Here is a 16,615-nt window from a genome sequence, read left to right as displayed (position 1 = left end):
TTGTTTGTTTTTCACTCTTGGTATTCCTCTAACAGGGATCTCTCATGTAACAGCCTTTGGATGCTAGGGCATTGCATTATGTGCTTAATTTTAAGCACAATGTTTCAGGTTACCTGCTTTGCAATGTCCCAGAGGATAGAGATTTCCAATGAATTCATTTACCGAGCATTATTCAGCACCAAATGTGTGTCATGTATAACAGTTGCATGAGGTTTTTTTCCTGAGATATGAACAAATGTCTGTTCACCCCAGAAAGAACAGAGGTAGACCAAAGAAATTATTGCACCCAAGTTCAGCTTACTGAACTAGTGAGTTTATTATCTTGTCACCCATCTCTTGACGTGAGGGAAGGGATTAGTTCTAAGTCCCTATCTCCTATTGATACAAAGACCTGTAGGTGCCGAAGTCCTTTGTAGGAAATGGATACTATTTGCACACAACTTACACACAGCTTTCTGTATATTCTAAATTGCCTTTAGATTACTTATAATTCATAATTGTAAGTGTCATGACATGAGGCATTATACTAAATACAGTTCTTTGTTATTTATGGAACAACAGAAACTGGTCTACGTCTGTTCAGTACAGACCCATGTTTTAAATACTCAATCCATGGCAGATTGAATTGGCAGATGCAGAACTGCAGGGGTTACATCTTTCACATATGTATTTGTGGAGGGAGAGTACAAATCAGTCTGTGTCAAGTGACGTGACTCAGAGCAATTAGGCTGAGTGTAGGCATCTTTAGACAAAGTAGCCAGGGAGAACTTCTCCAAGGAGTGATATTCTGAGTCTTGTGTTACATCTCAGTTTTAGTAGTATATTAGCACACTGGGGATTTTGGGGGGGGGGGCTTGGTGGAATTATTTGCTTGGTTTTGATTACGGAGATATTGAAGTCTTTGAAGCCTGAAACAGATTTCAGCTGTACCACTTATGATTTAGCCAAGGTCCTTACCCTCCCGGAATTTCACTTCCATCATTTGAAAAGTGGGAGTGTAACATCATCTACCTCAGTGTTCTCAACCTTCCTAATGCCGTGACCCTTTAATACAGTTCCTCGTGTTGTGCTGACCTCCGGTCATAAAATTATTTTCATTGCTACTTCATAACTGTAATTTTGCTACCATGATGAATCATAATGTAAAACATTTGTGTTTTCCAATGGTTGTAAGTGACCCTGTGAAAGAGTCATTCAATCCCCAAGAGGGACGTGACCCACAGTCTGAGAACTGCTGATCTACCCCGTAGACTACTGTGTGAGTTTGCAGTGTTGACAGGCATTGCTGTGATGATAGAAATGTTTTATAATATGTTCTGTCCAGTTCAATGGCCACTATCTACATATGGCTATATGAAGCACTTGAAACATGAGAAGACTAAATGCTTGAACTGTAAAATGTACTTAATAAAAAAAAATACCACATGTAACTAATGGCTACCATATTGGACAGGTGAGATTTACTGAACTGACATACGTGTAATGTTAAACACTGTGCCTAGTAGATGATACATATCAATAAATGCTATCTATGATTAGTGTTAGTGATGATTACAAGAGTCTCTCTGACAAGCAACATTTTGTTTTGTGTTGTGTTTTCCATAAATTCAACCACACTTCCATTTATTGTGTTTTACAGTGATGCCCTTTACAACAGCTCCCCATCTGCCTAGGCAGGCAGCTTTTTATCCTCTGAGCTACACAGTAGTCCAATCCTAGTGCTGAGAGCAAGGGAGGAAGATTTTCTGCTTCTAGGAGACTGACTGCACTATGTTTCTCCCCATGCAGCAGGGTGGAAATCACCGGTGGTTACTATGAATACATTGACGTCAGCAGCTGCCAGGACATCATCCACCTGTACCATCTACTCTGGTCTGCCACCATCCTCAACATTGTGGGCCTGTTCTTGGGTATCATTACTGCCGCTGTCCTTGGGGGATTTAAGGATATGGTAAGAAAGAGACGTTCCATTTCACAGTCACCTCTGTTTGGCAATTGTGAACAAGGCTAAGATGTTTGGGACAATGGAGATACAGAATTTGAAGGGAGGAATCAGAATCCAGCATAGGCAGCTGCCTTCAAATATTTCAAGCTGAAGTGAGAAGTGACATCAATCTGTATATATTTCTTGTGAATGTAAACTTCCACGTAGCTTGGGGGCTTATTTTAAGAGTGAAGTAGTGGGAGGGAGTTTTCAGTCTTCCGTCTTCCCGTTCACTCTGTTGGTGTATGTGAACAATCCAACATACCTTCCCCCAACACCTTTAGTAGAAACTTTCCTACTTAGTTTTCTCCCTAATGATCTTTGGGAGACAATGAAGAAAAGGGACTTATGTTTAACTGTAGGCAGGATTAATGCTAGTCTCCTACAGGAATTCCATCATGGAGTTTCTACACTAGATGCACCTAGGCTTGTTTGTCTTTTTCTTGAACCTGATGACTCAGTCCCGGGATAAGCTGCTTGCCAGGTCTTGCCTTCGACCTCAGCCTACCCACATTCCTGTTCCTCTCTTTGGAATCTTGTCCATATTTGTGCGCATGCCTGTAAATGCACAGCAGCACCCAGAACCCTCAGTAATGCATATTCCCTCGATAACAGGACCTAGCCTCTTTCTTTGCTTCCAAAAGATTTATCATAATTTATTTTCTATGTTGGTAAATTTTTTTTTCAGAGTTGGGGACCGAACCCAGGGCCTTGCGCTTGCTAGGCAAGTGCTCTACCACTGAGCTAAATCCCCAACCCCAATGTTGGTAAATTTTAATCTCCAATTATGGAGCTGTTATTTTTGAGCCATGGTTATTAACCTAGCTTTATATTAGAATTACCTGGGGTATCAAAACCAAGGCAAAACAAAGTAAAAATAAATCTCACTTGAGTCCTTTTCCCTAGACTTTCTGATTCAGCTGGTCGAAATGGAAACCCATCTAGCAATGGATTCTTGAGATCACTCCAGATGATTCGGGTCTGTAGGTGGGCTTGAGGACCACTGTTTCACATATCCTTAGAACATGATTTTGTGCCTAGAAGGGATTTTCTTATGATTCAAGAAGTGAGATAAGCAACTACTAGACCCTTGGTTGTTTATATCCCCTTTGAGTTGCCAAGGAACAGGATCCTGAATAGCAGTCTCTAATCTAACTCTAGATAGATAGTTGAAAGACAGTAATGGTAAAATGAAGGGCCCTGAAGGTAAAGGGAACAATGGAGTTTTGGTTACAAAGCCCATGAAGAAGTGAGCTGCTTAGGAATATTGGGTGTTCCTGCTGGTGACTCTGTTGTGAAACCCTTCCATGTCCACCCCTAGTCTATCAGTTTCTCTTCTGTCCTTTTTCCCTTGTACATATTTCTCACTTCCTCTGTTCTTCAGAAAACCCAAGCACTAGGGAGTCTGTATGGTAAGCATTGATGTGATGGTCACCCTAGGAACAAGAAGGATTTCCTCTGTGTGGGGGTGGTTAGGAGACATAGGTGTTTCCATGTTTAGGCTTTTTCAAAGGTAAAAATTCCATTATTCTTGGAGGCTTGTCCCAGAAGAGTCTCATAGCAGGTGGGGATTTCCTGAATAGGAAGAGCTTTCCAGACCCAGGGGAGGGGCTGCCTTGATGAATGAATAGTGCTTTACATGGTTTACCTGCAAGGTGACCCTCCGATTTTACCCCATAAAATCACAGTGCTGAACATTCTACTGTTTTTCCTCCACTTCTTCCTCTTATTCCTCCTCTTCTTTTTCTTCCATATTTTCTGATAAGACTTTGCCCCCCTTTGTCTATTTTCAAAATTAAGATAATTAAAAATAAGGTAATTTCAAAACTACTAGAATTTTATTTTATATTATTATTTATTTATATGTGTGTATATGTATGTATGTATGTACATATGTATGTATGTATATATGTATGTATATGTGCCTAAGGTCAGGGGCATCTCCTGGAGCTGGAGTTACAAGCAGTTTTAAGCTTCCTGTTGTAGGTGCTGGGAATTGAACTAGGGTCTCTGTAAGAACAATACATATTCTTAACCACTGAGCAATCTCTCTAGCCCCAGGTAGTAATGTTTTAAATATGCTGGCTAAGACGCCACATAGGTGTTAAAACCTTCTATTATGTAACCTCTCTGAGTTAATGATTTGACAAGTTTCCATGATGTCAGAAGGAATTGGGATGTGAAGTCAAAGTGTGCCTGAGAAAGACGACTTTCTTCAAAGAAAGTTCTGCAACTTGGGAAGAAGGAAGGAATAAGATGGTGACCTTCTAAGAATTAGAGCCCCCACAGGGTTTTGGCTTTCTCTTCAAACCAAAGATTTCCCACACCTTAAAAAATCCACGAGGACATCTCCATGATAACATAAACCTATTTGAAATGTACAATTCAGTAACATTCAGGACATTCAAAATGGCACCTCGCTATCATCTTTACTTAGTTCTATGGCCCTTTCATGAAATGAAACCTGTAACCACGAGACAGCTGTTCCTTGTTCCTCTTGTCCCGAACCATCAGAAACCATTAATCTGCTATCACTATAGATTTGTCTCTTCTGGATATTTCCTACAAATGGACTAATATAAAACATAAAGTTCTGGGTGACTCTTTTCACTTACTATATTTAGAACTCATCTACCTTTCGGCATATATCAGTGCTTCATTTCTTTTATTGGTTGAATAATATTTCATTCTATGGACATGCCACATTTTATTTAAATCTATTAAATAATGTATATTTTATATATTAAGTGTATTTAAATCTTTTAAAGTCTGTTGATGGACATTTGCTCCCACCTTTTTGGCTATGGAGAAATGCTGTTACAAACATTCATATAAATTCCCAGTTTTTTCATATAAACTGGAAGTGGAATTTTTTGATGGTATGATGCTTTTATATTTAGCTTCTGGAGAGGGATCCAATCTGTTTTCCTCATCAGATATCATTTTATATTCTTGACAATACTATACAAAAATTCCAACTTCTCTATAAACTCATTAGCAAAAGAGTCTAGTAGGCACAACATTATAATCTTGCCTTGCCTTTTTATAATAGCCAACGATGTCAGGCCTATTTCATGTGCATGTGGACAATTTATACACCTTCTTTGGAAATTTTTGCATCTTAGCTTTTGACATCTATCTTTCTATCTATCTATCTATCTATCTATCTATCTATCTATCTATCTATCTACCTACCTATCTATCATTTATCTATCTGTTTTTTTTAGGCAGGGTCTTACTCTGTAGCTCAGGCTATGCCCAAATGCACAATCTTCTTGCCTCAGCTTTCTGACAAATGAGATTATAGGCTTGTGCTCCCACGTATGGCTTTGCCTGTGTTTCCCCCCTATTTTGAGTGTTTTATCTTTTGCTGTTGAATCCTAAGCATTCTTCTCCTGCTACAGATACTAGACCTTTATCAAATGTATGATTTACTACAACACATATGTTTAAGAGACTGATATTTCCCCATTTGGCTCTTAGTTCTCCTGTCAAAAAGATCAATTAAACTCACATGTATAGATTTATATTTGAATTGTTCAATTCAGTTATCTTTTTATGTACAGAAGATAGGGGATTCTGTTGATAGTAATGATAGTGGCCATGCTCTCTTTAAACAGGGCTTTGTGTAAATATTTTTGTTCAATCTTTGTTACTTAGCTTAGATACTCACCTCAGGTAGATATTAAATACTCAACCATTTAATATATGAGAACACAGATCAAGAAGGCTCAAGAGATTTGCCCAGAACAAAGTAGCAGAACTTGGACTGTAGCCCAGATCAACTCTTGCTCCTTCTATCCGATCCCTCCTGCCTCACAATGACATTTGCCCAGGCGGTTCTGCTTCTTCAAGTTTTGTAATGAACACTACCTGCTATTTGCTCAGGAACTTCCTTAACAGTAAGGGTGGAGAGCCAAGGAAATATTGAATATTATTAAACCTTAAGCCTGGGAGCCCTGTCGAACGCTCTTAGGAGAAAAGAAAAAAATGAAAACAAAGATCATGGCAAAAGATAGTCAGTTCATAGAATAATAGAATTCTAGTGGGGGTAGAACATGAGGCCACCAAGGAGATGATGTCATCAAAATGAGAACATGATGTAGAAAGTTCTAGAATATAAATGTGTAAGCCAAAAACCTCTTGGCCTAGGTCCAAATGGAGTTGGTGCCTGGCAGGTCTGCTCCTTTTTTACAGTGCTCTGTAGTCTGTAGGAAGGCTCAAGGGTACTGGCTGATGGAAAGGTAGGAACCTACTACTGCGAGCTGGCAGCACTTACATACATCGGGCTGGGAGCCACTTTTTTCCCACCTTTATTGAATTGGATGTTTCTTGTTACATATCAAATTTCCCTTTCCCAGTTTCCAGGCCAACATCCCCCTAGACCCCCTTCTGTATGGGTGTTGCCCTCCCCACCCTCCCCATTGCCGCCCTCCCCAACAGTCCTAGTTCACTGGGGGTTCAGTCTTAGCAGGACCCAGGGCTTCCCCCTTCCACTGAATGCTCTTACTAGGATATTCATTGCTACCTATGAGGTCAGAGTCCAGGGTCAGTCCATGTATAGTCTTTAGGTAGTGGCTTAGTCCTGGAAGCTCTGGTTGCTTGGCATTGTTGTACATATGGGGTCTCAAGCCCCTTCAAGCTCTTCAGTCCTTTCTCTGATTCCTTCAATGGAGTCCCGTTCTCCAGTTCAGTGGTTTGCTGCTGGCATTCACCTATGTATTTGCTGTATTCTGGCTGTGTCTCTCAGGAGAGATCTACATCCGGTTCCTGTCAGCCTGCACTTCTTTGCTTTATCCATCTTGTCTAATTGGGTGGCTGTATATGTATGGGCCACATGTGGGGCAGGCTCTGAATGGGTGTTCCTTCTGTCTCTGTTTTAATCTTTGCCTCACTATTCCCTGCCAAGGGTATTCTTCTTCTCCTTTTAAAGAAGGAATGAAGCATTTGCATTTTGGTTATCCTTCTTGAGTTTCATGTGTCCTGTGCATCTAGGGTAAATCAAGCATTTGGGCTAATAATATCCACTTATCAATGAGTGCATACCATGTGTGTTTTTCTGTGATTGGGTTACCTCACTCAGGATGATATTTTCCAGTTCCATCCATTTGCCTATGAATTTCATAAAGTCATTGTTTCGATAGCTGAGTAGTATTCCCTTGTGTAGATGTATCACATTTTCTGTATCCATTCCTCTGTTGAAGGGCATCTGGGTTCTTTCCAGCTTCTGGCTATTATAAATAAGGCTGCTATGAACATAGTGGAGCACGTGTCTTTGTTATATGTTGGGGCATCTTTTGGGTATATGCCCAAGAGGGTATAGCTGCCCTCAGGTAGTGCAATGTCCAATTTTCTGAGGAACCTCAAGACTGATTTCCAGAGTGGTTGTACCAGTCTGCAATCCCACCAACAATGGAGGAGTGTTCCTCTTTCTCCACATCCTTGCCAGCATCTGCTGTCGCTGTAGTTTTTGATCTTAGCCATTATGACTAGTGTGAGGTAGAATCTCAGTGTTGTTTTGATTTGCATTTCCCTTATGACTAAAGATGTTGAACATTTCTTTAGGTGCTTCTCAGCCATTTGGCATTCCTTAGTTGTGAATTCTTTGTTTAGCTCTGAACCCCATTTTTAATAGGGTTATTTGTCTCCCTGCAGTCTAACTTCGTGAGTTCTTTGTATATTTTGGCTATAAGCCCTCTATCTGTTGTAGGATTGGTAAAGATCTTTTCCCAATCTGTTGGTTGCCATTTTGTCCTAACAACAGTGTCCTTTGCCTTACAGAAGCTTTGCAGTTTTATGAGATCCCATTTGTCGATTCTTGATCTTAGAACATAAGCCATTGGTGTTCTGTTCAGGAAATTTTCTCTAGTGCCCATCTGTTCGAGATTCTTCCCCACTTTTTCTTCTATTAGTTTGACCATATCTGGTTTGATCCACTTGGACTTAAGCTTTGTACAGGGTGATAATGGATCGATCTGCATTCTTCTACATGTTGACCTCCAGTTGAACCAGCGCCATTTGCTGAAAATGCTATCTTTTTTCCATTGGATGGTTTTGGCTCCTTTGTCAAAAATCAAGTGACCATAGGTGTGTGGGTTCATTTCTGGGTCTTCAATTCTATTCCACTGGTCTATCTGTCTGTCTCTGTACCAATACCATGCAGTTTTTATCACTATTGCTCTGTAATACTGCTTGAGTTCAGGGATAGTGATTCCCCCAGAAGTCCTTTTATTGTTGAGGATAGTTTTAGCTATCCTGGGATTTTGTTATTCCAGATGAATTTGCAAATTGTTCTGTCTAACTCTATGAAGAATTGGATTGGAATTTTGAGGGGGATTGCATTGAATCTGTAGATCGCTTTTGGTAAAATGGCCATATTTACTGTATTAATCCTACCAATACATGATCATGGGAGATCTTTCCATCTTCTGAGGTCTTCTTCAATTTCTTTCTTCAGGGGCTTGAAGTTCTTATCATACAGATCTTTTAAGTAACCTGGGCTGGCATTTGTGTTCTCTTAGGGTCTGTATGACATCTGTCCAGGATCTTCTGGCTTTCATAGTCTCCGGTGAGAAATCTTGTCTAATTCTGATAGGTCTGCCTTTATATGTTACTTGATCTTTTTCTCTTACTGCTTTTAATCATCTGTCTTTTTTTGTGCACTTGATGTTTTGACTATTATGTGATGGGAGGCGTTTCTTTTCTGGTCCAATCTATTTGGAGTTCTGTAGGCTTCTTGTATGTTTATGGGCATCTCTTTCTTTAGGTTAGGGAAGTTTTCTTCTATGATTTTGTTGAAGATATTTACTGGTCCTTTGAGTTGGGAGTCTTCACTCTCTTCTATACCTATTATCCTTAGGTTTGATCTTTACATTGTGTCCTGTATTTCCTGTATGTTTTGGGCTACTAGCTTTTTCCATTTTCCATTATCTTTGATGGTTGTGTCTATGATTTCTATGGAATCTTCTACTCTTGATATTCTCTCTTCTATCTCTTGTATTCTGTTGGTGATGCTCACATCTGTGACACGTGATCTTTTCCCTAGGTTTTCTATTTCCAGGGTTGTCTCCCTTTGTGCTTTCTTTATTGTTTCTATTTCCATTTTTAACTCCTGGATGTTGTTTTTTATTTCCTTCCCCTTTTTTGTTGTTTTTTCCAGTAGTTCTTTAAGGGGTTTTTGTATTTCCTCTTTAAGGGCTTCTAGTTGTTTACTTGTGTTGTTCTGTATTTCCTTAAGGGACTTATTTATGACCTTCTTAAAGTCCTCCATCATCATGATCAAATGTGATTTTAAATCTGAATCTTACTTTTCTGGTGTGTTTGGATATTCAGTGTTTGCTTTGGTGGGAGAATTGGGCTCTGATGATGCCATGTAGTCTTGCTTTCTGTTGCTTGGGTTCCTGCGCTTGCCTCTCGCCATCAGGTTGTCTCTGATGTTACCTTGTTTTGCAATTTCTGACAGTGGCTTGACCGTCCTGTAGGCCTGTGTGTCAGGAGTGCTGTAGACCTGTTTTCCTGTTTTCTTTTAGCAAGTTATGGGAACAGAGTGTTCTGCTCTCAGGCGTGTAGTTGTTCCTCTCCACTGGCTTTCAGCTGTCCCTGTGGGCAGGAACCAAAAGGGCCTGCCCCTCCTTCTCCTGAGTCCCTGTGTGCAGGGGGCCCAGATGGTGCTAGGCGTTTTTCCTCTAGAATCAGAAATGTGGGCAGAGACTAGTCCTCTGGTTTCTCAGGCATGTCTGCCTGTCTGAAGGTCTAGCTCTCCTTCCCACGGGATTTGGGTGTAGGGAGCTGTTTGACCAGGTCTGTTCAGCCCCAGGTGCAGTCTGGACCACAGGGCTCCTGCAGCTTGACTGCCCCTATCTTCCTGTGCCCAGAGGCCCTATACAGTTTCCTCTTCTGCCAGGGATGTGGGCAAAGGTGGGCAGAAGTGGTGGTCTCTCCTGTCCTGCAGTCTCACGATTGCTCACACTTCTGGGCGATCAGCTCTCTCTCCCATGGGGTTTGGGAGCTGGGAGCGCTGGGCCAGGATCAGCGAGGTTCCCACTTTTTTGTTTTTTTTAGAGGTTTTTGCAAAGTCCTGAAATGAAAAAGGATGTCTTCACGCCTTACCCTGTCGTGCTTGGGAGTGGTCCTACGGAAATGGCCAGTGCAGTGTTGCTTGATTAAAGACATGACGATTAAGATGAATGTCGAAAATAACCAACATAGATCTGTGCATTTGGTTCCTAAGTTAAAGACGAATAAAAGCAGCATTCTTTGCAAAGTCCATGACCATTGTCTCAATAGATCCAGTTTGGCCCAGGCAATATTGCGTCCACTGTTTTCTGTGCCTTCTAGAAATCTTTTGTTTTATGAGAGCTCAGAAAGTTACTGATCAGTAATAGGGAGGGGAATCTTACAACTTGAGTTCCAGAGTTTCAGTGGAAGCACACACACATGCATGCACACACACACACACACACACACACACACACACACACACACATGCATGCGCGCACACGTGCATGCATACACATAAGTACTGAATCCTAGTTATATATTTGAAAGAGAAGCAGATCACCCTTTGGCCATCTATGTTGCATCATCTCTGCCCATCTCTTTGACCTCTTCCCTCCAGGTCCTGACCATTTCCTTGATCCACTCTAGCTTGAAATCTACAGCAGCTTTCCAACACTTGCTCACTCCCACTCAGTCTTCCTTTGATGTTTCTTCTGTGCTTCTTTCTCTGGAATAGTTAACTTTCAGATAGGATCCTGGACCTGTGACCTACTAAACACACAGGGCATTTTTTTTTTACAGATACAGTTTACATTGTTGGATTGCTTTCCTGTGGTCAGGCTTGATTTATTTAGATAAATGGTTTGGTTTTGTTAGAGCTGGCAGGATATGTTTCAGGTGGTTAGGAGACCAAAGAAACACAATTTCTGCTACTTCCTCAGGGGTGAAATGTCTTCTTGGAATTTTGGTAGAGAGATAATGGAACTTCTCAGAGCTCTTCCTCTGTAAAGCAAGGCAAGATCTCAGGCCTCTCCCATACACGAGGTGACCGTGAGGTGCATTGTAATGACTGGGGCCTGTAGATCTCATACCCTTAGGGATCTAAACTGTAACCCACTCCAAGCAACAGAGCAACAGAATTATGTGGAAACTTTCTCTAATGGAATTTCCTTGCCGACACCCTGAGGCATGCTCACCTGTGTTGCTGCCAAAACCGACCCAAATTTTCACTGCTGCAGAGGTACCTCCTGCTCTGTGTTAAGGTGGCGTCGGTACATACTGGGTGGAAGGCACCTATCTTTCCGACAGTTCTTAACTATCCACGCAAATGGAGGAGGGCTCTATGATACCGAAGATAGAAAAGTGGGGGGGCTGTGTGTCTGCCTCGCCGCTGGAGTGCTCGGAGTGCCAACAGAGCACTGAGCGGAGGCAGAACACAGTCCCATAGTCCGTAATGGGGTCCTCAGTCCCTGCTTTCCCAGGGGGGAAACAGCGAACTCTGAGATGATTGCTTGGTTCCCAGTCTGTGTACCCAAGTGCTACAGGAGCGGGTCCCTGGTCCGAGCTTACCTTATGGCATCCACAGGCAGGAGGCAGAAAGCAGAGTCTAGACAAGGGTGGAACCCTCTTTGTTTTCGAGGGAGTGCCAAGAGTACAGAGAGAAAGGAACTGGAGGAGAGCAGGCCTTCTCCCCAAGATCTGGGCCCTACACTTTCCATCGAACTCCCACCCCACTTGATGATGAGATGGTCCTTGCTTGTTCAAACTGCTTTATCTGGTGGTGAATTAAATACATACACCTTACTCAGGGTGAACCAGGGATTAAATACCTTTTTGCGGAAGGAATGTCCAGGAAGGGAAGTTCATTGGCTGTACACTCTGGGTCAATCCAGATACCTGATTAGCATGGAGAACTCCTGGGCCTAGATACCTCATTAGCATGGGGAACTCCAGGTTTTTATGTTACAGTGACTACAGAGTTTTGCTCCTCTCCGGGGATGTGGTGGTTATACGTTGCAGATCAGGTAGAGTTTGGCAGGGAGCTGGCCCCACTCCTACTGTTCTCAACTTTGGGTTTCATGGGATTTGAGCTCACTCAACCTTACCAGTTCTTCTGGCTGGTGGTATGGTCCACTTGCCCCATAAAAAAGGAAAACATTTACTCTCTACTTAGATGCATGTGGTACAAAGCATGCTTCTTCTCGGGAACTAATGAGCAGGCCTCTAACCTGGGCAACAGTGGCATTGACCTAAAAAGGCTACATCTGCCAGCAGATTATAATGAAACAAAAGTTGTGGGGTCGGGAGAATGGACAAATGGCTCAGTTGCCCTTGCAGTAGATGCAAGCTCAATTCTTAGCACCTATATGATGCCTCACAACCATCTGTAACTCCAGTTCCAGGGGATCCAATGCCATTGTCTGACCTCCATAGACGTGTTCTCACATGTTCATATGCAGACACATGCACATATGAACACGTAAATAAATACAAATCTTTTTTAAGCTGGAGGAGTTGGAGAGATTTCTCAGTGGTTAAGAGCACTGTTGCTCTTGTAGAAGACCAAGGTTGGGTTTCCAGCGCCCACATGATAAGTCACAGCTGTCTGTAACTCTAGTTCTGGACCATGCCATCTGATATGCACCAGGCATGCACATGGATGTGGTGTACATGCATACATGCAGGCAAAACACTCATCCACATACCAGAAAATACATAAATCTAAAACAAATTTAAAGCTTGATGAAAATGGCACACTATGTATTAATTGCAAAAACATCGGCTTATATATTAAAAAGTAAGAGTTTCCATCTTCTTCCTAATATTACTTCCCTCTGCAGAGGTAACAACTACAAATAACAGTTTGCAGTGCATCTTTCCGGAATAATTTCTCTGTATTTGTACACATAAATATGCAACTGAGATTTTTAGAACATGGATTAGAGCACACTATATTAATTTATCAGAGTAGCCTTTCGTTTTGCAGTAGTGGGGATCGAATCCAAGGCCTTACACATGCCAGACGAATGTTCTACTGCTGAACTGTATCTGTAGCTCCACAGTAGTTAAAAAATAACAATAGGGCTGGAGAGAAGGCTCGGTGCTTAAAAGGACCAGCTTCTCTTCTAGAGGACCTGCAATTTCCAACACCCACGTGGCAGCTCACAATCATCTGTGACTCCAGTTCCAGGGAATCTGACATTCTCTTCCGGCCACCTCAGGAACCACGCACACACATGGATACACAGACACACATACAAGCAAAAGACTCATACGCATAAAAAATAACAGTATACTCTGGGAAGCTTTGTCACTAAATATAGGTCTGAATATTTGTTTATCGATAGCTGGGTGATTCACCTAATGATGATGGTGTGTAATGTATTGTTTATAACTTGTTTTTTTGCAGAACCCTACTCGTCCAGCTCTGAACTGCTCTGTTGAAAATGCCCATCCAACTGTTTCTTACTATGCGCGTCCCCAAGTGGCATCGTACAATACCTACTACCATAGCCCTCCTCATCTTCCACCATATTCTGCTTATGACTTTCAGGTATGTTTGGAAAAAAAAAACCCTCTTTATTCCCTGAGCTGTGACCCAGTCCTTTTTTATTGTATTTGACTTATAGAATCTTCTTCCCTTTGCTTCTGGAATTCATAGGGATTAGCCCAGGCTCTCAACCTCTGATAGCCTTTATCAGTGTGTAGGAACCAGTGAGTAGATTAAGGACCATCCAGGTTAGAAGACATAAGAAAGTGAGCAGAGCATGAGAGAAGAAGAGAAATGGGAGGAAAACAGAGGAGGAGGATAAGAGAAAGGTATCCCAAATTGTATTTAAATACACTAAGGGAAGATAACGTGGCTGGGAGATGACAGCTTGCAGAAGTTACTATGGGCCCCTGTTTAACACCAGCTTTTGCTATAGGGAGAGGCATAACCCTGAAGCTTGACATAAGGGAGCTATGAGCCAGGAGGGAGTCCCTCTGTTTGTTCAAGCACCCAACTAGAACAACATAGAAAATACTTTTACAACACCCCCATGTTTTCTGTTTTGTTTCGTTTATTTGTTGGTTTGCCTTTATCATATAGGTCAGAAATATGTTATTAAGTTTGCACTTTCAACCTTTTTCTTTTGAGCTGTGCCTAAGTGCAGAGAAATGGAAGCATTAAAAGGGCAAAATGGATTCACTGTGCTCAGAGCACAGCACAGTCTGAGGAGGCACTTTGGGAAAACCCATCAAATGGGTCTTTACATATGAATGGCAATGATAGTGCTCCTAGCTTTCCTTCACTGCGAGGAAACCCACAAGGTCAAAATAAGCTTCTAAACAGGAGAGCACTATTCTCACTCATGGTTTTAGAGGCTTCAGTGTGTGACCAAATGGTCACATTGTGCTTGCAAACATTGTTATCGCCTCCTCAGAGTGCAGGGGACCAAATCAGCCCCATCCGAACAAAGACCAGGTCTTTGTTTTACAGGAACCTCTGAAAACCATTCGCCAAATAAGAATCAAGGCACACTACATTCTGCTCAACCCAAAACTCAGAGACAATAGGAAAATTCTTTTAAAGGAACAAAACTCAAAATGATTTTTGTTTCACTTGATTAGAGCCCAGGAACAATACAAGGGGACATAAACTTTCTGAAAGGATTTGTAGCTAATGTTTGGTAGGCAGAAATCTTTGGGGAACCTGATTTCGGCTTTAGTGTACCAAAATAGCTGAAACTTTAAAGCTCTTAGTTGCATGTGGTTTGGAGAGGTCTACAGCTTTATAACAGGGTAATATAAACCTAGACTTGTTCACTCCTCTCAAATATGGTATCACTACCAGGACAGAGCATTAAGGCTTAGAAAAAGCCTTATGCTGAAATTTGCACTAAAGCCTTGTAGCCACAGAAAGACAGCTTTAGTCTTTTTTAAAAACACAGGTGGTAACTATGTTCAGGAAGAGCACAACGTCAACAGTGACAGAGACAGCATGTTTACCTTTTAAGAGAGTTCAACTATGCTGACGTTTATACAGAGATGGCATCATCCTCTTGGGGCCTACATAGTAAAACAAACACTTCTCGGATAAAGAGGTTGTGGACTGACAAACAGGAGGAGTCTTCACTTTTTCTCTTCCTTTTCTTTCTTTTCCTTTCCTTTCTCTTTTTCTTAAAAATACGTGTGTGTGTGTGTGTGTGTGTGTGTGTGTGTGTGTGTGTGTGTATTGCTTGTGGAGGTACATGCATGTGTCACACAGCATGTGTGTGTGGAGGTGGACAACTTGTTCTTGCCTTCCATCAAGAATGTCCAAGGGATTGAATTCTATAGAAAGGCTAGCCCTGATGTTGTAGCAAATACTTCTGATTCAAACTGACTGCTGACAATATAGGTGTGAGCCTCTGTCATGAGCTATTTTCATTTTCATATCAAAGTAAATTGTATTGATTTTAGGAAGTTAGACTTCATGGTGCACTTTCTTTTTTAAAAATTTTTATTAGATATATTTCTTTAATTACATTTCAAATGTTATTCCCCTTCCCAGTTTCCTGTCCATAAGCCCCCATCCCATCCCCCTCCCCCATACGGGTATTCCCCCCATACATCCCCCTTACTGCCGCCCCCGTATTCCCCTGCACTGGTGGTCCAACATTGGCAGGACAAAGGGTTTCCCTTTCCCTGGTGCCCCAACAAGGCTATGCTCTGCTACATATGGAGTTGGAGCCCTGGGTCAGTCCATGTATAGTCTTTGGGTAGTGGTTTAGTCCCTGGAAGCTCTGGTTGTTGGCATTGTTGTTTTTATGGGGTTGCAAGCTCGTTCGACTCTTTCATTCCTTCCTCTAATTCCCCCCCAAGGGGGTCCTATTCTCAGTTCAGTGGTTTGCTACTAGCATTGACCTCTGTATTGGACATGCTCTGGGTGTGTCTCTCAGGAGAGATCTATATCCAGTCCCTTTCCGCATGCATTTTTTAGCTTCATCAATCTTATCTAGTTTTGGTGGATATATATATATATATATATATATATATATATATATATATATATATGCCACATGTGGGGCAGGCTCTGAATGGCCATACCTTGAGTCGGTGCTCTAAATTTTGCTTCCATATCCCCTCCTATGAATATTTTCCCCCTTTTAAGAAGGAGTGGGGACATCTGCATTTTGGTCATCCTTCTTCTTGAGCTTCCTGTGGTCTGTGGATTGCATCTTGGGTAATTCGAGCTTTTTGGCTAATATCTACTTATCAATGAGTGCATACCAAGTGTATTTTTCTGTGATTGAGTTACCTCACTCAGGATGATATTTTCTAGTTCATTCATTCCATTTGCCTCTGAATTTCATGATGTCATTGTTTTTGATGGCTGAGTAGTACTCCATTGTGTAGATGTACCACATTTTCTGTATCCATTCCTCTGTTGAAGGGCATCTGGGTTCTTTCCAGCTTCTGGCTATTATAAATAAGGCTGCTATGAACACAGTGGAGAGTGTGTCTTTGTTGTATGTTGGAGCATCTTTTGTGTATATGCCCAAGAGAGGTATAGCTGGGTCCTCATGTAGTGTAATGTCCAATTTTCTGAGGAACCTCCAGACTGATTTCCAGAGTGTTTGTACCTCTTCTCCACATCCTCGCTAGCATTTG

The 16,615-nt window shown here is 41.7% G+C and overlaps 1 protein-coding gene across 1 annotated transcript in view; it reads left to right on the top strand.

Annotated features, from left to right (window-relative positions):
- Nucleotides 1-16,615, top strand: part of Tmem255a (transmembrane protein 255A) — a 58,545-nt gene that overhangs the window by 33,449 nt on the left and 8,481 nt on the right. Inside the window, 2 exon segments of the mRNA XM_032889708.1 lie at nucleotides 1,789-1,951; nucleotides 13,392-13,535. Of these exon segments, the coding sequence (XP_032745599.1) occupies nucleotides 1,789-1,951; nucleotides 13,392-13,535 (307 nt within the window).

This window comes from Rattus rattus, chromosome X, assembly GCF_011064425.1.
Source record: "Rattus rattus isolate New Zealand chromosome X, Rrattus_CSIRO_v1, whole genome shotgun sequence".
Taxonomy (NCBI): domain Eukaryota; kingdom Metazoa; phylum Chordata; class Mammalia; order Rodentia; family Muridae; genus Rattus; species Rattus rattus.
The sequence above is the reverse complement of the archived record's forward strand: the minus strand, read 5'-3'. Positions and strand labels throughout refer to the sequence as shown.